This window comes from Tupaia chinensis, unplaced genomic scaffold (assembly GCF_000334495.1).
Source record: "Tupaia chinensis unplaced genomic scaffold, TupChi_1.0 Scaffold000091_1, whole genome shotgun sequence".
NCBI classification, from domain to species: Eukaryota; Metazoa; Chordata; class Mammalia; order Scandentia; family Tupaiidae; genus Tupaia; species Tupaia belangeri.
The window spans coordinates 1,145,691-1,169,570 of record NW_006159553.1 but is presented as its reverse complement, the minus strand read 5'-3'; the positions used below and the strand labels follow the sequence as shown (position 1 = coordinate 1,169,570).

At 44.3% G+C, this 23,880-nt stretch overlaps 1 protein-coding gene across 1 annotated transcript in view; it reads left to right on the top strand.

Moving 5' to 3' along the window:
- The window catches only part of CACNA2D3 (calcium voltage-gated channel auxiliary subunit alpha2delta 3), a 931,343-nt gene that overhangs the window by 415,523 nt on the left and 491,940 nt on the right, over positions 1–23,880 (top strand). Inside the window, exon 8 of the mRNA XM_006143064.2 lies at positions 19,953–20,084. Coding sequence (XP_006143126.1) covers positions 19,953–20,084 — 132 coding nt within the window. The remainder of the gene's footprint in view (positions 1–19,952; positions 20,085–23,880) is intronic.

Genomic DNA, 23,880 nt, shown 5'->3' with positions numbered 1-23,880 from the left:
ACTGTCAGGGTCCATTCAGGCTGCTGTAACAAAATGCCCATAGACTGGGGCCAGCAGGTAGTATAGTGGTTGAGGTGCTGGACTCACACATGGTCGACCATGGTTCAAGTCTTGGACCTGGCGGCTTGCTCTCTCTCTCTCTCTGTTTCTTTTTCTCTCTCTCCTTTTCTCATCAAATTAGAAAATAGTAAATAAAAATAAATAAATAAATAAATTTTAAAAATGAAAAAGAAAAAGAAATACCCAACAACAGAAATTTATCTCACACCATTCTGGGGGCTGAGAAGTCTGAGATCAGGGTGCCAGTATAACTGGGTTCTGGTGGAGGCTGTTCCTGGTTTGCAGATGTCCTCAGATGGCAGAGAACACAAAGAGGAAGCATACACTCATGCCCCGACTTCTGAGGGACTAATCCCATCCTGAGGACTTCACTTTTATAACTGAACGACCTCCCAAGGCCCACTCTAAATACCATCACACTGGGGATTAGCGTTTCGACATAGGGATTGTGCAGGGACATGGACATTTGTGCCACAGCAGTGACATTTGGAAATTGGGTCTTTGCAGAAATAATTAGTTAAGAACCTTGAAATGAGGTCATCCTGAATTTAGGGTGGGCCTTACATCTAATGACAGGGTCTGTGTAAGGACGGATAAGGCACCCAGAGGCCACGTGATGATAGAGGCAGAGGTGCGAGTGATGCATCTATAGGCTGAGAAATGTCAAGGATTGCTGGAAACCTCCGGAAGCTAGAGAGGCATGGCCCAGTTGTTCTCAGAGCCTCCAGAAGGAGCCAGTGCTGCAAACACTTTAACTTTATACTTTCAGCTTCCAGAACTGTGAGAGAATACATTGCTGTGTTTTAAAATCACCCAGTTGATGTTAGTTATGGAAGTCCTAGGAAACTAAAGAGACCTTCTACAGAAGAACCAGTCAGGGCTCTTCTGGATCCTGTTAGATGGTTTCTTTTCTTTTTCTTTTTTCTTTCTTCTTTCTTCTTTTTTTTTTTTTTTTAATTTCCATATGGTGAATATGCTCGCAGACAAGAGACAGAGAAAATGAGAACATTGCAGCCACATCGCAATCCATGCTCCTCCCTTCTCATTTTTAGGATTTGAGGCATGCATACATACTTGCCAGGAGTGTTTTTCAAGTCACCTAGTCTGGGACTTGAACTGCACAGTCTGCCATATAGGTTCCAGTCACCTTAACCACCACACCACTGGTTGTCCCATGTTATGTTTTCTTAAGGTACCTTCGTACAAGACTGCCTGAGGAATGGAAGGCATCGAAATCATGGTGGACGGGGAAAGGGTGAGGAGCCCCCCTGAGTCAGAGGAGCCCAAAGAGACAGGACAACTGTGTGATTGTCCATCTCAATCCAGGATTGGATCCAGGCTCAGACAGGGCATTGATGTGGCCATTGATGACATTTCGATAAGATCAGTAGATCCAGTGATGGGATCAATCGGTGTGCATGCTGTGGTGTTGATTATTGGACTGTGGTTGAGTATGACATGAACATTTAGGGAAGGTGGGTAAAGAGTATGTGGCATTTGTTACCCCTCCCCATTTTTGCCATTTTTTTTTTGAAATCTGAAAATATTTCATCATGAAAATTTTTTAATAGTGATATTATTTGTTTATAGGATAAAGAAAGGTAAGGAAAAGGTTTGGGGGAATCATCTTGGACATGTCAAGTGTGGCAGGTTGGCTCAGGTCTGTCTTCATCATGATGACAAAGGCTTTCTCAGTGCACCAGCACTTTACACACCCGTGGGGAAGTTATATTCATTTATATTAAGATACATCCTTTTGGGGCAAGTGTGTAGTGGGTAGGACGCTAAACTCCCGTAAGGCCAATCATGGTTCAAGTCCCAAACCTGGTAACTTGCTTTCTCATGGTCTCTCTTTAGAGAGTAAGCACATGTTCCCTATAGCAGATGAAAAATAATACTAATAAGAAAATTAATAATTCAAAAAAATCCCTTCAGATACCCTGAGCACTAAAAATCTCACCCCAGAAAATAGGCCCTTTTGCTTCCCCCCACCTGATTTGGAATGCCATACCGCTAGACAGATCAGAAAGATATATATGTAGCCTGGCAAATGATAAATGGAAAAGAACAAGAAGGTTAGTTGTAGAGGTGTGTGTACAGAATAATCCCATGTATGTACAAACAAAGTCTTTTCACAGAGGAGAAATTAGACAGTTTCCTATCAGGGTGTTAATAGTGGTTTTTGATTGACTTAGGGTGACTGATTTTCTCCCTGATCTTTAGATTTTTTTAAAGTTGAGGATATTGCTAATTAAAAAGAAGTGTTTTATTTGTTTGTTTGTTTTAGTTTTTCCATAGAGTATGTGTGCTTGTGGAGAGAGGCAGAAAGAGTGGGAAAGTGAGCAATCATCGCTCAAGGTGGATGGCCATGCCACAGTCTCTTCTCGCCTCGCACACATGCATGGGCTCCTAGCAGGTTTTTCAAGCAATTGGCCATGTGGGATACAGCTGCCTTAACCTCCGTGCCATCTGCTGGCCCAATAAATTTCTTACTAAAGAAAAGAATAAAATTTTAAAAGGGTGACTTCTATTCCCTAACTTCTCTTCCCAAAGCCGCACGAGGAAACTCACACTTAATTCCCTTCTCAGCCCATACTTCCACTGCCTAGATGACGAGGCTCAGCCTCTGTCGCTGTTCCCCAAGGTGGCCAGTGTGACAGCCGGCCTGGGTTCTGGTGGTCTCGTCAGTCCGAAGTACCTGACCGAGAAACAGTCCTTGGCTCAGGACACCAAGTATTTTTTTTTTTTTTAAACCCTGTCTGCATTTTGTTTATCAAAAGGTCTTTCTTGTGTTTCTCTTTGGCACAATTAAATAGATTTTAGAATTTGCAGTTGCAGATCCTTAATATATTCATCCCAACATGCCTTTGTGCATCTGTTATATATTTCCATATTGTTTTTACTAATAGTTTTGGAGAGATTTTAAACATTTGAGTCTTTTTTTCTTCCTCGCTTTCAAGACAAAGTCTGGAGAAAGTTAAAGGCCCAGAAAGCTACTCTTTCTTTTCATTTTTTTTTTTTTTTGTACCCTTCATTGTTCCACAGTCAGCAGCTCTCAAGACAAAAGGACCCAGTTTTTCCTTGTCCTTACTCCATTTCCGTTTTTTCGTAAATAGATTATGGACTATTCAAGAGTATTGAATCAACTCTTTGGTCTGAATTTTTACTGATCCCATATGGTAATTAACTAGGTCTTATCCCTAATTCGATTGTGAGAGATAAGATCTCCACATATACATGCGAAATACCTAATGTTTTAGGGCACAAATATTGAACAACTTAAAATTAAATTAAATGTCCCTTTTAAGTAACATGTTTATTCTTAGCTAGGTCTACCTTTTAGGCTATTGTTTTGAAACAGTGTCTATAATCCTGTCTTTACGTCCTTTGCTGTTGTTCATTCTTCCTATCTTCTAGTCCGTGACCAAGTTAGGCTCTTTTGTTTTTAGTTTGTAATCTCTGAGGCACGCTTCAGGGATGGTCTTTCCTTCGGTACATTCAGTAACAGCTTCAATGATTACAAAAAGCCATTATAATATCATCAGGGAAATACTATTGAAATAGTAGCTTTTGGACTGGCCCATGACCTAGTGGTTAAGAGCCAGATCCCTCGTGGCCGACTGCCTGGTTTGAATCCTGGCCCCGGTGGCTTCAAAACATGCCAGTTGTGTGTGTGTGCATGCCAACATCCTGACAAGGTGGAGAAACAGAGGGGAAGGGATCGCGGTGTGACTGTACCCCAGCGGAGGGTGTGTTCCCCCCCCCCCCCCATCTCTGGCAAGTGCATATACTCTCTGACAACAAACAAACATAGAAAAAAAACTTTAATTCACGTGTTCTCCAATTCACGTACAAGATCAAACCAAACTGTTTCAAATAATTAAATAGACAAAGGGGTGAAATCCTGGAGGATTACATTTTTAAAAAGTGAAGATCAGCAGCATAGATGGTTTATCTTATTTCTACTAGTTAGCTGAAATAAAATAACTCATGCATTGGGTTGCAACTCCAAAATGTTACTGGAAGTTTGATTTACTTCTGACAGTTTGAAATATATTCCCAGCTGGGACCAGCAGGTGGCGGAATAGTTACATTGCTGGACTCCTACGTAGTCGACTACAGCTTGAGTCCTGGACCCAATAGCTTGAAACTCATGCCAGGCACATGTGCATGCGTGCCCAAAATCCAGAGAGGAGACTGGAGGAGAAACGGTTGCAGTGTGGCCCACCCCCTGGGGGGGTGATTTCTCATTTTCTGTCTCTCTCTCTCCAGTGAGCGCATTTGCCCTGTAGCAAAAACCTCTCTTAAAAAAAAAAAAAAAGAAGAAAGAATGTTTGCAACTAATCAAATTCATTGAATAGACCATCATTGTGATATGAAAGTTTGGCATTGTGATATGTATTGCTAGAAGATTTTTCTCAATCAGTTTATTTTTAAAAATTGAAAATAAGGTTTAGAGTAATCAAAGTTTTAAGAAAATATTTCCAAATATTGCCTTAAAATCATGTTTTTGTTTAAGCAACTCCAGCTAAGAACTGTAAGTAACTGTCCTTGAAGAGTTTTGGAGCTTAGCTTCCATCTCTGAAGGCCTGTCCTTGTCATACATCATTTTTGTAGAGCTGTCTTCTCTTGGTATACTTCCTTTTAAATATGTATGGCCTGGTTATTTTTATTTTAGTGGCAGTAACATCTTTCTTTTTTTATTGTTATTTGTAGTATATAATCTGGTGGACTTGCAGCATTATGTCCCATGAGGCACTTTTTTCTCTGTTCTTTAATATTTTTCTTTGCATCCCAGGAGATCTGTATTTTGCATTAAACCTTGCTTGCAGGTGATTGATAAAGTTGCTTCTATCTGCCACACTACTTTAGAATGCTCAACAAATTCCTTGCATGCCAGTATGTGTGGAACTGCTTCATTTGGGAAATGCTTCATTTGATAAATTCTGGCTTGCTGAAATACTGGATCACATCGGTTTTATGGCCCCTGAGAGGACTCTCTGGGTGTGTCCTATCATAGCAGAAACACAGAAGATATGTTTGTGGTTTGGTGGTCTCACCTTCCAATTCCCACTGGTGGCACCCTGAATTTCATGCAGGAGCCCCTCTTCCATGGTTGCTGGGCTTGAATCCATGGCTTAGTTGGTTCAGGTGGTCAGCCTGCCCCTTTGCTTTCTTGTGATGATTAGCTCAGGGATGGTATGCAATGGTCAAAGTCAATGAAAACTCAACAGATGTCTGAAGATCCCACTTTCAGCCTCTTGGTAGGGTGGGAAAAAGACCTCATGACTACGTGCTGTAGCAATTTTGTGTCCTTAAAAGTGGGAAAGGCTGAAGGTGCTGGGTCAAGGGTTGTAGGGAAGGGCCAGGATGTTGAGAGGAAGGTTCTGAGGACAGAACCAACCCTGTAGGATGCAGAATAGAAGGAAAGGTAGAAACTAGGCCCTTGGTGAAAACATGGGCTACTTCTGGATGAATTTCTCTGGAAAGCCATTCCTAGCCCCTTTTTTTAGTTCTATGGGCCAACATTTTAAAGGTATTTTAAATAGGCTACTTGGTTCCTTAGGTTGGAAAGATTCTCAGCTTGAGGAAGTAGCGAGTCTAGCGACATAATTATAATATCAGCTCTCTTAAGTAGCTTCCACTTAAGCAACTTAGTGAAATAATTAATGTTTTCCATTTCTTCTCCCATCAGTAAAACACTTTGACTACTTCTAGAGTGTGCTTGCCCACAGCATGTAAACCCCCAGTACTCAAAAGGCCATGGTCCTACGTGTAAAGATTGGCTGAGTATTAGAAGATGTTTAATATGTTATTTTTAATATAGTTACTTGCTCTGATCCTTTTTGTTTAACCAACCAATTGCACGTCATATCACATAGATAGCACACACACACACACACACACAAATTGTCATCATTTTCTCTGTGGAATGGGATGAGTTATAAATCAGGTGTCATCCTAGGATAAACCCAATTTATATGAGTTCTTACATATTTTTAAAATTTAATTTTATTTATTAGCATAACCTTTTTTATATTACATTGAATCACATTTATCTTTACAGTGTATTACATTTCTTTTTCCAGCACTGTTACCATGCATATCAGTCAAGAGAAAGACATTACTATCCACATCATCATCATCAAATAGGTTTCCATCATTTTTTTCAGATTATTATTATTTATTCTCAATATTTTTTAGACACTATATATCACTTGACTTGTAAATAGAATTTATCCAACATGAAATACTTCTCAGACCAGTCCAGTTGAGAATACTACACATGTTATCATCAACAGGTAATCAACCATTTCAGTGTCCTGCTAATGCCATGCCTCTCTGTGTGTTCTCTTGCTATCCTTTACTCTTCCCTTCTCATTGCCCCATTCCACTCTGTCTTCAGCATCCATAACTATCTTCACTGCTTTTGTGCCCTCCAATATTTCCATCTCTACCATAAAGTATGGATAGTCGGTATACGTTAGGTGGAGACATACACTCTCTTTCTTTCATATCCTGGCTTGCTTCACTCAGCAAAAGATCCTCCATATCAGACCACTTTCTATCAAATGCCTGGGTCTTATTTTTGTTGTGTGTTTTTTTTTTTTTTTTTTTTTTTTTAATGACTGAGTACTATTCCATAGAGTATAGATTATATGTGCCACACTTTTTCCATCCATTCATCTCTTCGTGGATATTTGGGTTGGTTCCATGTCTTAGTGATCATGAATAATGCTGCAACGAACATTGATGTGTGACTTTCCAACTGAGCATTCTCCTGTCCTTTGGGTAGATACCCAGAAGTGGGATTACTGGATCAAATGTTAGTTCTATTTGTAGATCTTTGAGGAACCTCTACATTGTTTTCTACAGTGGCTGGACCAGTTTACATTCCCACCAACAGTGTAGGAGAGTTCCCCTTTCACCACATCCCTGCCAACACTTACCACTTTTCATATTTTTAATCTTTGCCATCCCGATAGGGGTTAGGTGGTATCTCACTGTGGTTTTAATCTGCATCTCCCTTATGATGAGGGATATTGAGTACTTCCTCATATGCTTTTTGACTGTTCGTATGTCTTCCGTAGTGAGATACTTGTTCAGGTCATTTTTCCATCTTTTAATTGGGTTAATCATTTTTTTCTGGGTAAGCTGCTTGAGTTCTTTGTATATTCTGGTTATCAGTCCCTTGTCTGAGGCATATTTTACAAAAATATTCTCCGATTCTGAGGGTTGTTTATTCGCACTAACCACTGTGTCTTTTGTTGTTGTGCAGAAACTTCTTAATCTGATATAGTACGACTTGTGTATTTTAGGGATTATTGCCCGTGCTTTGTGAGTCTTACTTAAGAAGTCTTTGCCTATTCCGGTGTCTCTCAGAGTTTCTCCAGTATTTTCCACCAGTAGTTTTATAGTTAGAGGTCTTAGGTTCAGGTATTTGATTCATTTTGAGTTGATTTTTGTTAATTATGAAAAATGGGGATTCAGTTTCATTTCTTCATGTCCCTACAGGTGGATATCCAGTTTTCCAGCACTCTTTTCTAAAAAGGTTTTCCTTTTCCCAATGGATTGACTAGTATCCTTTATAAAAAATGAGTGGCTATAAGCTTTGGGGTTTATTTCTGGGGTCTCTATTCTATTCCACTGGTGCACCTGTCTGTTTTTGTGCCAATACTGTACTGTTTGGATTATCACAGTTTTATAGTATATTTGGGGGTTAGGGAGTGATATGCCTCCCACTCTACTCTTCTTAATGCAGAATTGCTTGGGCAATACAAGGTCTTCTATGATTCCATACAAACTCTGTGATTGTCTTTTCTAGATATGTGAAGAATGTCTCTGGTATTTCTATTGGAATTGTGTTAAATACGTAGATTAATTTGGGTAGAAGTGCCATTTTGATTATGTTAATTCTTCTAATCCAGGAGCATGGGATGTAGTTGTTCCTATATATTAATTTTAAAAACCCCTTTCATTCACAAAAGTAATCCTGTTTGGATGATTAATGGATATCTTGGTTATAAGTAACTTTATAAAATTAAACTTCTATCAGGGTATCATAGCAAGAACTTGTCTAAAAAGAAATAAACAGAGGTCAATAGGTGGCACAGTTGCTAAGGCACCGGGCTCCCATGTGACTGACTATACTTCGAGTCCTGGACCTGGCGGCTTGAAACATGCTCCAGGTTCATGTACATGTGTGCCCAAAATCCCAGGAGGAGGGTGGAGGAGGGGTATTGCAGTGGGGCCATCCCCCTAGAGGCTGATTTCTCATTTTCTGTCTCTCTGGCGACCACACCTGCCCTATAGCAAAAATCTCTCTGTCTCTCTCTCATAAAAACGAATAAATAAGTAAATAAGAGTATCTGTATATTGTAAATGAAGTCACCTAGGATGGACTGTGGAGGGGTATGTGTGTGTTGGTAGAGGGGGAACACAGACACAGGCCCCTTTCTGTCTTTGGCTCAAACATAAAAAGATTCTGATTCTTTATCCTACTCCCCACTACTCAGATGTGGCCCAGAACTCTGACAGCAGCATCCCAGTTGGAAAGAGTTCCTTGTACAGCAGTTCGAAAGCATGTGGAGGTGCACATGACTGTCACCAGACCTGGCCTTCATGACCCCCAAACTCAGTTCTTTAATTAGATACTACTCCCTTCCCCCTGCCTCTTCTAGTTGCAAAAAGCAAGGCTTTCAGACATCAGAAAGGATATACGAGATTGTGATCCAGAGATAGATTGTCTACACCACTATTACTGTGGCCATCCCATCCCCACTCCCTCCTCCACGGTGTTGCCTCCTACATCAATGGCAGTGTGGTCGGGCCAGGACTTGCAGCTGCAACATCGCACAGGAGCATCTCTCGCTCTTCCTCAAGGCTCCATCAAATACTCATCCTGGGGGACTTGCCCTCCAGCTGGCCCATCAGACCTCCTCAGAGCCCACCTTTCACACCTCTCCACCTGGTCTTTCTCACTCATAAGGCAGCTTCTCAGACTGGTGCCACCGACAGATGTTGCATGCAGTGCAGGATGCCAATCTGTTGTACCTGGACAGAGCCATTCAAGCAAACAAAGCAAATTGCTCTGCCCTCCAATCATGTCCCCCTACCCTGACCTCTCCCAGACTCAAAGCTGCATTTTGTCTCTCCAATCTAAGTCTCCTATCAGAGACAGAAATCAGCTTTCAGCCTTTAGGTGTTGAAAACAAACCGCAAACTTGAAGTTGGTTCCATTTTTGTTTGTTTGTTTTTTAGTTTGCCAGAGGGCATGCGTGCTTGCCAGAGGAAGCAGGGGAGGGCAGAGAGAGAGGTTAGAGGCACCTGTTGTGGGGAATAGTTATGCCACAATCCCTTCTCCACCATTTCTCTTTTAGGGATTTCAGGCACAAACGCACAAGTACCCAACATGTCTCTCAAGCCACCATTTCTGGGACTCGAACCTTGCAGTGGCCATGTGGGATCTAGCTGCCTCCACCATCATGCCACTGGCGGGCCGTATTTCCTTTTTACAAAATGTGCATAATTGACTTATCTCCCGGGTGTGATTTCTGGGCTGTAGTAGTAGCACGGGATTCTGTTACCCCCTTTCCCTCTCCATAGCCCTCTGCTCCTGCACCTGTCCAGCCCCAGCCTTGGCCCTGGCCCCAGCCTTCCATTTTGTCCAGGCTGCAGGTCTATGTCTTTGCACCCGCAATATCCGTGACAGCTCCTTAATTGCTACATGCATTTGTACAGTTCCCTGGCAATTATATTTCAGACCTTGTCAGGGTACCTGCTAGCCTCAGGGCTGTGTTTATATTAAATATCAATAAAAACCAGATAGCATCAGCCCAGATGGCAGGCTCACAAAATCATATTTTACTGGGAGCCAGGCCTGTCCGGAAGATGGAAGGAAGGAACGTTTAGATTTCCTTCTCTCTTCTGAAAGGTTGAAATGAGAGGAGACTATGTGCGAGTATCAGGACTGGGTTCTTACTACATGGTGACAGCTATAAACTCTCTTTATTGTGTGTGACTTAATGATGGCATCAGTTCTCTCCAGAATTGTTTCTTTTGTGTCACCCTCCCACGGAGCATAGGACAAGCCTTCAAATACTGTAGGTCTTTTTTTTCTTTCAAAGAATTATTTTATTTAACTTTTATTTATTTTTTTGTTTGTTTATTCATTTTAATTTGACCAGAGAGGGACAGAGAGAGAGAAGGAGCAAGCAACGGAGCACGCTAACAGGTCCAGGACTTGAACTGTGGTCAGCCATGTGGGAGTCCAGTGCCCTTAAACTACCATACCACCTGCCAGTCCAGTACCGTAGGTGTTCTTAAAGTGCGTGTTGACTGACTGGCTGAGGGTTTTTTGGCTTTACTTTGTGACAGTGGTGAGGACAGCAGTCAAGGGGTGAGGGGCTCTGAGTCCCACTGCGCCCTCCAGCCTATATCCCCCCGCAGGGCCTCCACCCCAGGAGATCTGTGGGAACCTGAGTCCCCCCTGCTGTGTGGTGCTCCCTTGTAAGATCGCGGCTCCTCATCTATCAGGAACAGTCTGTGTGGGCCTTCCCAGGAGCTGTGGGCATTGCCTGCTGGAGGGTAAACAATGGAGGGCAGCACCTAGAAGCCCCCTGAGAGAGGTTTCCAGTGCGGGGATGTGAGTGATCTGGAATATCCTTTCCTTATTCCAGCCTCTGCGCTACTTACATGAGTCATGTCTGTCAGTTGGAGGTGCTATCACTAGAAAAGGGGCTAGGAGGCGTGCATCCTGAGGACCGTTACAGGAGGATGAGCTTTAGTTGGCAAAGCTCTGACAGTCCAGCTGTTTGGGGACAAACTCTTCCTCTGTAGCCCTTAGAAGTTCCCATCTGTGTGTGACGGAAGGAGCATGCCAGTGCCCCTTGGTTCATTCCCCCTCTGGAGTTCTGTTGTCTAGGCTTCCTGCTGGCGGGCTCCCTGTTTGGATGCTGGGGCGGTGTAGGTGAGCGTCCACCTCGGGCACAGTGCTTACCTTCAGTTGAAAGCCGGCACATGTTTAGAGAGCAACCTGGGCCCTGGCCCCTTCCACTCTGCAGATTTCAGTTTCCCCACTGCACTGTGTACTCCCTTGGGTTGAAGACCACGTCTGGTGCTGTTTTATGGCTTTATCCTCAAATCCTCATGCACGCTTAGCATATAGTAGACATTCACTCCCTATTTCTGAATGAATTAGTGAATGAATAAATGCATACTAAATCTAATATGGGTGTTCAATGCTTTGGGGGATATTAACTTACATCCTTTTTAAAAAAATGATTTTGTTTATTTTATTTATCATCATTGTCATTTTTAAATTTTTCATCATTGTTAAACTTCCATCCTTTAAGTCGGTTGTCCAGTAGCAGTATCTACTCCTGAAAATGAAATAGACAGGAGAGGGAAAAACAGTGATACTGACCAGGGTGCAGATGCCAGTGCATATTGGGAGCTGGAGGGGAAGTGAACTCAAGAGGGCCGAGGCAGATCATGGTGGTGTGGTGCCAAGGCTGTGGGATTTAGCCTGAGGTGTGTCATTGGGAAGTATGGATGCTTTTGGAGCAGGTGAGTGTTCTGGCCCTGCTATTCAACACAGATCTTTCAAGCCAGATGCCTGAGGTCTGGCAGAGGGGGTGCAGGGGGTGGGGGGGCTCTGTGAGAGACCTGCATGGCTAGCACTGTTCTTGTGCTTGCTGGTGGGTACAGGGGGATAACTGTCCAGGATGAGTTTTATTATCATTTCAATGAGAGCAAAACCTTAGGACATGAACTCTTGTTTAACTTGCTTTCTTTTTTTTTTTGAGACTGCAAGGATGACTTAGTTAATAGGGAAAATCCACATCTCAAATAAGGTGTTTAAATGAGGGAAGACCAGCTCAAGCACAGTATATCAAAGGCCATTTTAGGATGAAGCCCTTTAAGATGTGCTTATCTTCACTCTAGCGCATTTTAGCCAAGACTTTATGCCTTATCTTATCTCCTCTGCCAGCAAAGCCCAAATTCAGATGCTGCTGCTGACGAATCAACTTCATCAGCCTCACCAGCCTATTTAGCAGCAGAGAACCTAGGCCTACATGTCTGGAGGGGAGCTCTTGGAGAGGGCCTCTGGTCCCTGGCACCACCTTAGCACCACCTTAATCCTCAACCATTCTGTACCTTTAACTCACGCACATGCTCCCAGAATTTGGTGTGAGAGGATAGACTGTCAATGCCCTGAGAGCTTGATTAGAGCCCCTCCTCCAAGGACCACCCACACTTCATTCATTGACAACAAGAGATAGACAGCTGTCAGTCACTTGTTACCTCCTTTGTCACCCCCTTTCTCTACTAGGTTTACCATCTGATGGGCAGTAAATGGAGTTCAGGCCACTTTCTTCTGGTAGTTTGTGCAAGGCGGTAGCTGACTTCTGCCTTGGGCGATATGATGTACTGGGGCAATGAACTTCAGAGCTGTTGGGGTCAATTTCCTTGTCTGTAAAATGGTGCCACAAGGAATAATTTGTAGCTGCCTTGGAAAAGGTTGTGCATAGTGTGGGGCTTGTTGCAAGGACTCCATGTGGGGCCAGCAGGTGGCATGGTGGTTAAGGTGCTGGACTCCCCACATGGCCAACTGCAGTTCGAGTCCCAGACCTGTGGTTAGCTTTCTCACTTTATCTGTCTCTCTCTCTCTCTTTCACTTTCTGATGAGTGCATGTGCCCTCCCTGTAGCAAATTAAAAATAATAATGATAATGATAAAATGAAGTAAAATAGCTCTTCAAAGGAAAAAAAAAAAAGAACGAAAGAAAGGACTCCATGGAATGGTGATCCCTGCTGCTGTCACTATTATTATCATTTTGATTTCTCTTGTATTTTGGATCATCAGAAAAGTCATGGCATGTTTTTCTATTCAAAAATATGTCATGACTTTCTGACTACCTGATAATTCTCTTCTTCTAAATATCCCTGATGAAGACTTGTGAGTGACTTATTCCTGGTGAATGAAGAGGGGGAGACTCACGTGTTTTCACAAAATGTAAAATGTGTGAAGGGAGGACTACAACGTTGGTATGTTTAAGGCCATGAGAAGTCTGATGGTTGACGTGAGCTCTCATGGGGGACATCTCACACACGGAGGCCGCGGACTGATGGGATCAGGAGCTTTCTCGGGATTTGCCAAGCCCTTTGCTTTCCAGCTCGATCCAGACTGGCTAAGTGTTAGGCCCTGACACCTGGTCGTGGTGGTCCCGCGGCTGCCAGACCCACTCTCTCTTTGTGAAAAGCAACCTGCGTTTACTAGCTAGCGCATCACCAAGTTTAGAGGAAGGGAAAATGTTTGGCAAATAAACCTCTTACAATTCAGTTCACATTAAGGACTATTTTCCAGCAGACGTAAGTGCTTGATAATTAGCATCCAAGCTGTTCATTATTTAATCTATGATCTGTTTGGAGTGAATAGGAGAGATGTCACTTACTTTCTGAAGTGGGAGCTGAGAAGATTCTCCAGTCATTTTCCTCTGGACTCTGGGCCAGATGCCGTGCTGGAGAGGACTTGCGCCAGGGCCACGTCCCCCAGCGCATACCTGGTATCACTCCGTCCCAGGGGCTGCACAGCTCCCAAGGCCCCCAGAGGTGCCCAGGGCCCTTCCTCCAGCCCTGTTCCGAGCAGGAAACGACCCCCTCACAAGGACCAACTTCAGAAACCCTGTCGTGTCTGAGCTCGGTTATTTCCCTTCAAATAATGGCTTTTGGGTAATGGTAATTTGTCTGTAATCCTAGATTAGCTTCTAGTTGTTCTTGTTCACTCAGATTCCCTAGAAATTGGCCCACATTTTGTGGTAGAAAATGGCAAGTTTAAGTTGATACAGTTCTGCTAATTCACTGGAGAATGAAATGATGTTGGGGGAAAAATCACGTATCAGGTAACTTTGAGGTCTGGAGAGGAAACCCAAGCACGAGGCCGTCCATGAAGGGCCTGATTGCTCGTGCTTGGGAGCGGAAGGAGGCTACTCTCACTACAGATTTCAGAAAATGAGATTCTGGAATTGTGAATAAAGGCGTGGGCCTTGGCATTCACAGGGCATAGGTTAGAAAACAACGTATGTGGAAACTTGGCCTGTCTGCTGAAACCCTTCCTGTGGCCTGCCCCCCTCTCTGGCCTCATCTCGCACCTCTCCCCTTGGCTCACGGGGCCCAGCGATACTCATTGTCTTGCTCTGTACCACGATGCTGGTCTCTTCCCACCTGGGGGTTTTTGAACTTTTCAAGCTCTCCGCCTGCAAAGCTCTTGCTGGCTTACGCTTGTGAGGGCTGATACCTGGCAAGCATTCAGGTCTCACCTCTGGGAGGTCTTTGGCCACACAATTTGAGTAAATCCTCTCTCCCCTTTTCACACATAATGACATTGGCCAACCATCTCATTGTCTGTAGTGTACTTATTTGTATTTAGAATGCTCATTTATTTGTTTGTTGTCTCTCCCCCTCCTCAGGCTGAAATGTCAGCGCCCTTGTCTGGTTTACTTGAACGCCTGGTATAGCAGGTGCTCAGTAAACACCTGTTGAATGAGCACATGAATGAGCTGTCAGAGGGCCTTGTACTGATGACTTAAAGAAGGGAGGAGGAGACTTTGATAAAGCCTCTGATGGTCTATGGATAGCAGAACTGCTGTGATTGGGGTGCTGGGGACTCGCTGCAGTACTGGGACTTGTACCCTTGCAGATGCCCTCGCAATGTAGATTTCTCCCACTGTGAGGCATGTCCAGTGCCTTGTCTCGGCAGCCTTTACGGAAAGGCAGCTGTCATCTGTCTCCTACAGATAAAGACGCTGGGGCTTAGGGAACATTAGGTCACAAGCCTAAGGCCTTAGCTAACAAATGGTCCCTGAGGTCTGAAGCCCAGGACTCTGATTCCACAGCCCAAGTTCCAGACTGTTTGCTTAACTGCCAGGCAGCACCCACAATTGCTACAGAGAACAGGGCAGAGAGAAGGGGGCTCTTCTCAAGGGCCTTGTTTGTTTATTTCCTAGTGAACAAAGTAAGTAGCAGCCAACATGGATGAAGCCTTGAGGATGTGCCCATTGCTGCGGCACTGAGTGCTCGACAGCCAGGAACTCGCGTGGACCCCAGGGGCCAGACTGTCTCCAGAAAGACTCAGGAGAATGCAGTCTAAAACATAGCGCTAAGAGGGGCCACCTTGTACGATGCATCATAAAGATGGATCGGGGCTGTGTGAGATGCTTCTCAGATACAGATTGCAAATTTATCACGAAGTGGTGTGGGACTTTTGTTCTCTGAACATCTGCTGATAGTCTGTTTTAGTAAAAGCTAACATCTGATAAATTCTTACCTGGCATCAGTGGTAATTTAATGTGTCAGAAGGTAGAAGCAGCAGAGTAACTGTTATTCCTGGGCTTCATATTGACCCGTATAAAAAGTAAGTTAATGTAGGGCTGTGAAGAGAAATGACCCCGACAACCAGCAGTTAGCATAATGGCTATGTCGCTGGACTCCCACGTAGTCGACCACGGTTCGCGTCCTAGACCCGGTGGGTAAAAACTCACGCCGGGTGCGTGTGCGTGTGTGCCCAAGATCCCAAGAGGAGAATGGAGAAGGGATTGTGGCGTGACCATCCCCCCTGGGGGGTGATTTCTCGCTTTCTGTCTCTATGTCTCTGTCTGGCGAGCACACACGCCTTATAGTGAAAATCTCTCAAAAAAAAAAAAAAAGAGAAATGACCCTATGATCTTGGAATTCACAGAGAATGTTGGGTATTGACACAGATACCAGACTTTAAGGACAACGATTTTAATCCACTTTAGGGCATTCTAGCAGGACTTAACTACAGAGGACATAAAAATACAATGTGGATATGGAAACTTGAATTGTCCCCATGAAGAAGAAAAGGCTGAAGGCCTTTAAACGTCCTTGACTGAGTAAAAATCTTGCATGTATTAAAGCCATATTTCAAAAATAATATGTACAAATGCTGAAATATGGATATAGTGTATAGGATAACTGATAGACTGTGAGGGGGCCTGGATGGGACGGAGTGGGGACACAAAGCCCTGAGAGGCTGGCCCACATGGGAAGGTTCTGGGTTTGTGTCTGGAGACCTCCCTGAGTACACTGGAGATGCTCATACCCAGGGTCTGGGGCAGAGTGGAGCTGCGGGTGATCGCAGTGTGAAAACCCTGTTGGGGGTGTCTGTCTGTCTCTCATGGAATAAAGGGAAAAAAAAGAATGTGTGCACGGGGTTCAATAGTGGTCCTAAAAAGGTGTGTCCGAGTCCAAACCACTAGGACAATGTGCAAAATCGGACCTTATTTAGAAATCAGGTTTTCGCAGACCAGCAAGTGGTGTAGTGGTTAGAGTGCCAGACTCCCACATGGCCAACCGTAGTTTGAATCCTGGACCCAGTGGGCTAAAATTCACGCTAGGCACGTATGCATGCCCAGAATCTCAGAAGGAGAGTAAAGGAGAAGGGATTGTGGTGTAGCATCCCCTGGAGGGTGATTTCTCGCTTTCTGTCTCTGTGGTGAGCGTGCATGCCCTATAGCAAAACTCTCAAAAAAAGGAAGAAGGAAAGAAAGAAATAGGGTCTTTGTAGGTGAAACTAACGTAAATTAGTATCTCGAGATGGAGTGTAGACGGGCCACACAGACAGACTCATAGAGGTTTTTACTTCTACCCTCTCTCAATGATGTTGAAAAAGTAATTTTTTAAATAAAAATGTATTTCCTTCATGAGCAAGTGAGAGAGAGACAGCATCCCAACATGGTCACGGTGCTGGGGCCCACCCAGCCTGCCAGCCCTGGAGCAGGCACACACACGGCTCATTCTCAGGGACGAGCTCAAGATTTCAAGAACCAGGAATCTTCCCACATGGGATTGCCTCACACGCATCGCTCTTGTCTCCCTCACCATCTTCCTGCCCCAGGAAAATCACTTTTAACTTGTCTTTTCTTATCTAAAACTTAAATGAAAGTCTCATGTAAGTCTTTTTTATTTTTTTTTTCTCCCCTTAAATGTCTGTAACAATGGATAGCGATTCACGATTTCCTCATCTATTAAAACTGCTTGCTAAGCAAGCTTGGGAAATCAATGTACTATGATTATTTTACAAGCCAGGGAAGTGTTATTTCAAATATTTGATCAAACGGGTCTGTGTAACACAGCCCCCATTTTCACTAGATTCTATTTTTTAGCAATTCCACTTTCCCTTGTTCACCATGCCTTCAGAAAATTGAAGCTCTTTTTTCTTCAAGAGACATAATTTCTCAGCAATATTTGATGTCTAAATGCAGTGAGTTGAAACACTCCTCAGATCATGCAATTCCCTTTGTGTTTCCGAAGGTGCCCACAGTTCTACAGGGGGCCATTGTAGGTGTCCAGGACCTCCTGGGGGGATGGATATTCTTTTTCTGCCCCCAAAGGAATCAGAATTACGTAAATGGACCAATCCCTGCCACCCCACTCAAGAAAAAAAGAATCCTCTGACTGAAAACCATTTGACTTCTTAACATGTTGAGACAGTGAGCTGGAATTTTCACCTCTAATCTAATTTAGGAGGGTTTTTCTATGATGCCAGCGTAATTGAGGCCATCGATGGAGGCAAGAATCGTGGCCTTTTTGGTGTCATTATTGGCTTTGCATCCCAGCGGATTAATTTAAATGGGTTTTGCAGCTAGGAGTGAGTCACAGTGATTATTATCAAGCTTGAACAAGAACAGTAAAGGGCCCCACTTTCCAGGATTGTGAGAAAGAAGTCTTTCTCAAACTTACTTTGTGGTGAAGAGGTGACTTGGTCATCCTCACTTGCCCAGGCTGTGATGTGGTTTCTTACAGTTTATAAGAGTCAGAGAGTCCACCCCGAGATGGAAGTCAGAATCCCAATTGCCTAAGTGATCTGAGAGGCAGGCTGGAGCTAAGGCAATGAGACAGCACACCAGGTCCACCAGCTGGGTCTGGCGCCATGTTGTGAGCTCTGCCTTGGAGCAAGCAGTTCAGCACCATCACGGGCTGGCAGCTGTGGAGGAGGGTGGGTGCCCAGGGCTGGCAGGGAGTTATCTTGTTAGAGTACCTGATTCCCATGAGCATGTCGAGCAAGGTTTCTCTCCTTGTTAACTAGGTAGAGGAAACTGGAGTGGCTGAATCTTCTCTCATGCTCTGGTCTGGGAAGTCTCATGGGACCTCTGGAGTGAGGATGTCGCTGTGGAGTTGCTAGGACCTACAGTCACACTGGGAACTCTGATGAGGGTGCTGGACTCTGGGCCAATGGAGCAGCCCTGTTGATGGCTTTGTGGATGCCTCTTGCTACTCGCTGCTTTCGATCTATTTGTTTAACCTTCCAAACGGGCCTCTTGGAAAAAGGAGGGCAGGGGTACTCCTATTTTACATATTAGGAGAGCACGGACTTTGCTTTCTGGGGCTTTGCCACGTGGTAGCTGGGTGCCCTTAGGGAAGCACTGAGCCTCCTGGAGCTGCAGTTGCCATTTGCACAGAATGAAGGGTCACCGTGGCCCCTGCCTTGGAGGGCTGCAGTGGGACGAGGGGAGGCGGGTGAGCACAGCCCCTGGGCCACAGCAAGAAGCAAGAACGCTTCCTCCCCTCTCCTTCCTGGTCTTCATGCCGCCATGCTCACCCTCATCATGCCCGGGCTTGACAATGATCTCTCCTTTTAGAATATTTCTTAGTGTTGCATCATTTTGAAATGAATCTTCAGAGATTAAAAGCAAAACCAGTGAACTGTCACGGAGTATTTTCAGTGATCTGCATTTCTTTAGATAGTATATAAGAAATACTTGTTTATTCTCCCTTTTTCCTTTGCTTTTATTTTTTTATCTGTGAACAGAAGGTAAGGTGTCACCTTTGGAAAGGATGAGGAAAGAAATTTGCTAACAGAATCACAGGGTGGAAGAGTAGACGGTTGTCTGGTATCTGGAGAATAACTTGCTTTATCCACTCATCTGTCCACCCATCCATCCACCCACCCACCCTCTACCCATCCATCCACCCACCCACCCACTCTCTACCCATCCATCCACCTACTCACCTACCTGCCCATCCGTCCATCCACCTGTCTTTTCAGCCACCCATAAAAGTTGCAGTATTTTGTTCAGATCAATAGTTATGTTGCTGGACTGTCACATAGTTGACCGCAGTTCAAGTCCTGGACCCAGCAGCTTGAAACTCACACCGAGCGTGTGTGTGTGTGTGCATGCCCAAAACCCTAAGAGGGGAATGGAGGAGAAGAGATTGTGGTGTGCCCGTTTCCCCCGGGGGCGATTTCTTATTTTCTGTCTCTCTCTGTCTCTCCGGCGAACGCATGCACCCTGTAACAAAAATCTCTCAAAAAAAGGAGGGGGACATAGCAAGAGGTGGTCTCTGCTCTCATGAAGCTCACACCCGCAAAATGAAGTGTAGAGGTTTACACAAATTGTATTGTTACACAATACAATTTGCTTATTTTCTTTTCAAAAGCGAACTTCTAACTTCTAAGTCAGGCTTTAGAAAGGGACTGTGTTGGCTGACAGGATGACCCTGAGAAGAAACACTTTTTTCTTTTAAAGGCTAAGTTCTGGCTCAGTAGGGGAAAAGCAAGAAAACAGTTCTGAGGTCTCCCTTTGCCTTCTCAAGAACTATATCGTGTGAGGTTGAAAGTTACAAGTACGGGGATGTGCCTTTCTAGTCAGGAGCCATCAGTAGATGGCTTGTGGACTGTGCAGAGAGCTCGGGGCCTGAGGGGAAGCCCTTTGTGTCTGGGATCCATTCCAGGGATCTCAGCATCTCAGGAGCTGGAACTCCCTTCACAGCCTTCTGTGAGATGGGCTTTGAGTATCTGCCATGCTCGTGGAATACCAGGGATTACATTTTGCTTTGGTTCCTAACACTCCTCTTCTCTTTCTCTTCCAGACCCTGCAATTGTCAATGGGGTTTATTGGTCTGAGTCCCTAAACAAAGTATTTGTAGATAACTTTGACCGTGACCCGTCTCTCATATGGCAGTACTTTGGAAGTGCAAAGGGATTTTTTAGGCAGTACCCAGGTGAGTATTCCTCTGTTGATGGCTCTGATTCACATAAATAACCCTGTAATATTTTTTCTTAGAGGTCAGGCTTAAATTTTGTCTCCCTTCCCTTAGAAGAAATGAAAGATTAAGTTCACGTCTGTCATCAGGGCACAGGACAGGAACAGTGAGGTGATTCTGCACAAGTGCACACACAGCGTTGATCACAGAACTCCTCTCTGGACCTGCATGTGGCTTCAGCTTCTTTCTCAACAGTAGTGCATAGACCTGCCTCTCAGAGTGAAGAACTGAGGTGTTAAATGTACCGTATTTAATCCTCGTGGATAAGAGTTTAGTTTATTACTGCTATTATGACTGCAGTTATGAGAATTAATATTTTGGGGTTGTTGGAAAGGTTTTTTTATACAGTGACTCAAAATTATTATTATTGGGGAGAAGAACAAGTTATACATGAGCAGAGTTAAGTTCCGACTAAAAGTGTAAGGAATAGAAATTTCGAACTTGGATTTCCCACCCCAGAGTTGGCTCAGCTCAGAGAATGAGGTTGAAATGACCGGGGCGAGTCCGATGGCAGCAGCCCCCTCCCCATCCAGCCCTCCAGCAGCATCCCCAAGTGGGTGTTTGTTAGAGCTTGCCCAGCGTGGCTCTGGAACAGGTGTTCCTTCTGGGGTCTTCCCAGGCCTCGGCTTCGCAATGGGATTTTAATTCTGGCTTGGTTTGAATTTTAATTAAAAAGGGAAGTTTTAATTTTGCTTACAAGTTGCGAAAACAGGACTCGGGGCTGCAATTGTGCCAACATCACAGCTGTAGAAATTAACAAGCTCAACCTAAAAGAAGGAAAAAACACCCTGCATAATCTTGGAGCAATTAAGTGGAGTCTTTTATGTTTTCATTAAGTAAGACTAGGCACCTGATGTCTTCCCACTCCGAGGCACAGTCTGCCAGCCTCTGCCTTGAGGAGCTGTTTGCCCTGCGCTCAGCATCTGTCCCCTGAGACTTGCCTGCCGAGGTGTCTGCTCTGCCAGATTACTCGACATTTCCCCAGAGTTGCATTCTGCGGGGCATACACGCTCCCTCCCAGAGCTCACAGAAATTTAAATAATGCACATCCTATTAAAGGTAACATTATAATAAACAGTGGCTATTAAAGTTCCAGTGTCATCAAATTGCAGTCTGCCTTGATACACTCAACAGAGACCAAATCTGATGCAGATGTTGCCGAAATCAGAGCGTGGTGGGCAAGTTGGTCTACCCAGGAAGCACTGGATAGCTCACTGTCCTGCTACACGGCATTCGTGTGAGCTGGGACAGACAGACAGACACCACAGATCATCTGTGGTCTTCAGTAGTGAGAGATCCTTCAACTATGGTCATGAGGATGTTGGAAAATAAAGGGAATCCTCACACAGTGTTTACAACAGGGGAGATGAAGGTTTTTATTAACAGTTATCTCATAAATACTTAGATTTCTGTTAGGAAATTTTTGGAAGGGTCTTGACTTTGTGAAGTCTCTACATCCTTTCTACATTAGTAAAGACATGGATCACAGGTCCCCAAAGGTGTTCCAGTGCCCATGTAGGTGTCAGATGGTCACTCAACTCTGTGCTTGGTTCTCAGTCGTGAGCACACCGCTTGCCTCCTGGCCCTAACATGAGGAGAAGAGTGATCATGAGCATTTTTGTGAGGTATATTTCTTTTTAGGATACTTTGTTCCATTTTTAGGGTGGTATGGCAGTGTGAATCAGTGGTAGGTGTGTATGTCCTTAAGCAGAGGGAACCTTTCTTCATTCTCACAGAAGTATATTCTGAGTTCTGGCTTTGTACCAGGCATCATGCGAGTCCAGAGGATAAAATGTGAAGTAGACAGAAGAGGTCTCTGCTCTCGTGAAGCTTCCTCTTATGGGGAAATGCATTCATCAGGGATTTGAGTTGCAAGAGACAGAATCCCAGTTCTAACTAGCTTCAGCAAGAAATACCATAGGATGGTTGTGTAACTTGAAATCTACAAGTTTGGGGGCACAGTTGGATTTCATATATAAAATGTGGACACTAGCCTGAAATCTTGAGCTATTGGATTTTCAATGCCTATCTCTTCAGATATTCTCCTAGAATATCTGTCTCTAGGAGGACAGACTGATTTGTTTTGACCATACCTCTGACACCAGGGGCAAGGAGAACACAGTGTATGGGCCCAATATGTGTTTGTTGAATGCATGAGTCACTTGGTGGATGGGATCCCATCATATCTACTGTCTCTCCACACACCAGTAGGAGCAGCCATCTTTCTTCAGATGCAGTAGAGCTTTGGCCTCTCTGGGGAGCTGCACATGGCTGCAGTCTGATGGCGGCTCAGTAACTTGGCTGGGAGCTGATACAGACCAGAGTTGTAGTCCCTAGTGCCCACTGTCCAGGATATCCTGCTTCTTTTGGCCATTTACCTCACGATGCCATGTGACCAGCTTCTTCTAGTTTGTAGGGTTGCCCACACTCCCATTTCCCAGGAGGCAAAGGATCACATCTGCACAGCCAATCTCATGTTGCAGTGTTAATGTATGTCCAGGTTGCAGTTTGTAGAGGTAGTCTGGATGTCACTGGCAGAGTCAGGAATGTGGTATGGGAAACACTGCACTAAATAGTGTATCACTCTGTTGAGAAAGATGCTGAAGCCACCTGCAGAAGCCATGTGTCACATCTATTTCAAATCCTGACTTCAGTGGCCTGAAAGACATGCCAGGCACATGTGCATGCATGCCCCAAATCCTGACAAATTGGAAAAACGAAGGAGAAGGAATCATGATGTGACCACGCCCCATGTGTGCAGGGGGGTGGCTTTCTTTCTTTCTCTGTCTCTGGTGAGTCCAGGTACCCAACGGCAAAAGAAAAATAAAACAAAAAGAACCCACTTGCAGGGAAACATTCTCAATCCAGAAGGAGATCAAGTGTCATTAATCCCTTCCTCAGGCTCTGACTTAAAAGAGAATGATACATTTTCTGCTTCCTGTGGAGCACATGCACAGTGCTACAGCTGGAGGAGGGAGTGAGGAGGCAGACCCAAGAAAGGGCAGTGTGGTCAGTGGTAGATCCAGGTGTAGAGATTGGCAGAGAGCACGCCCCTCAATTCTACTCAGGAAACAGCAACTGAAGACCTACCACCGGGTCAGTGGATTTAAAAAACAAACAGAAAAGCACAAGCAATTCTGTTTGTATTGGATTCAGCTTAGTTCTTTGTGGAATTGCAAATTGGAGCATTGCTGGCTTCACCAGGGATGTAATTTCACTGTGTCAGAACCGTGCCATCCTAAGGGTGCTTGGCTTTATAGAAAGAGGCGTGTAGGCTGTGTTTTAGATACATTGCATTCCTGTCCCTTAGTGTACAGTAACATGTCAGAGCCATGTTATCTTTATTGCCGAATGCCCTGCAATCGGCCGTGGCTTCGCCTATGCCTGTTTTCTTATTTCTTACAGGGAATTCTTTAAATTAGGTCCATGTGCAGAGGTATGACAAAGAAATAGAGGTATGAGAAAGAACGAAATATCTCTGTAGGTGCCAGAATGAAATATCTCTGTAGGCCCCAAACTACCATCTCAGGTTATGAGTGCAATAATTGAGGTTGTTATCTTCAGCATGTCTGTTATTAGCCCAGTACGGTCCAGAACTGGCCACTGATAATTGGAAAGGAAAATCTCATTGCTCCAATTTGAGTTAGGATTTTTTATTTCTGAAAACAATTTTTCTGTTTTCGTTTTCCTATCTCTAAAGTCTGTGTCTCAAATCATCCATCCCTGAGCAGCTCTGGTGGTTAAAAAGAATGAT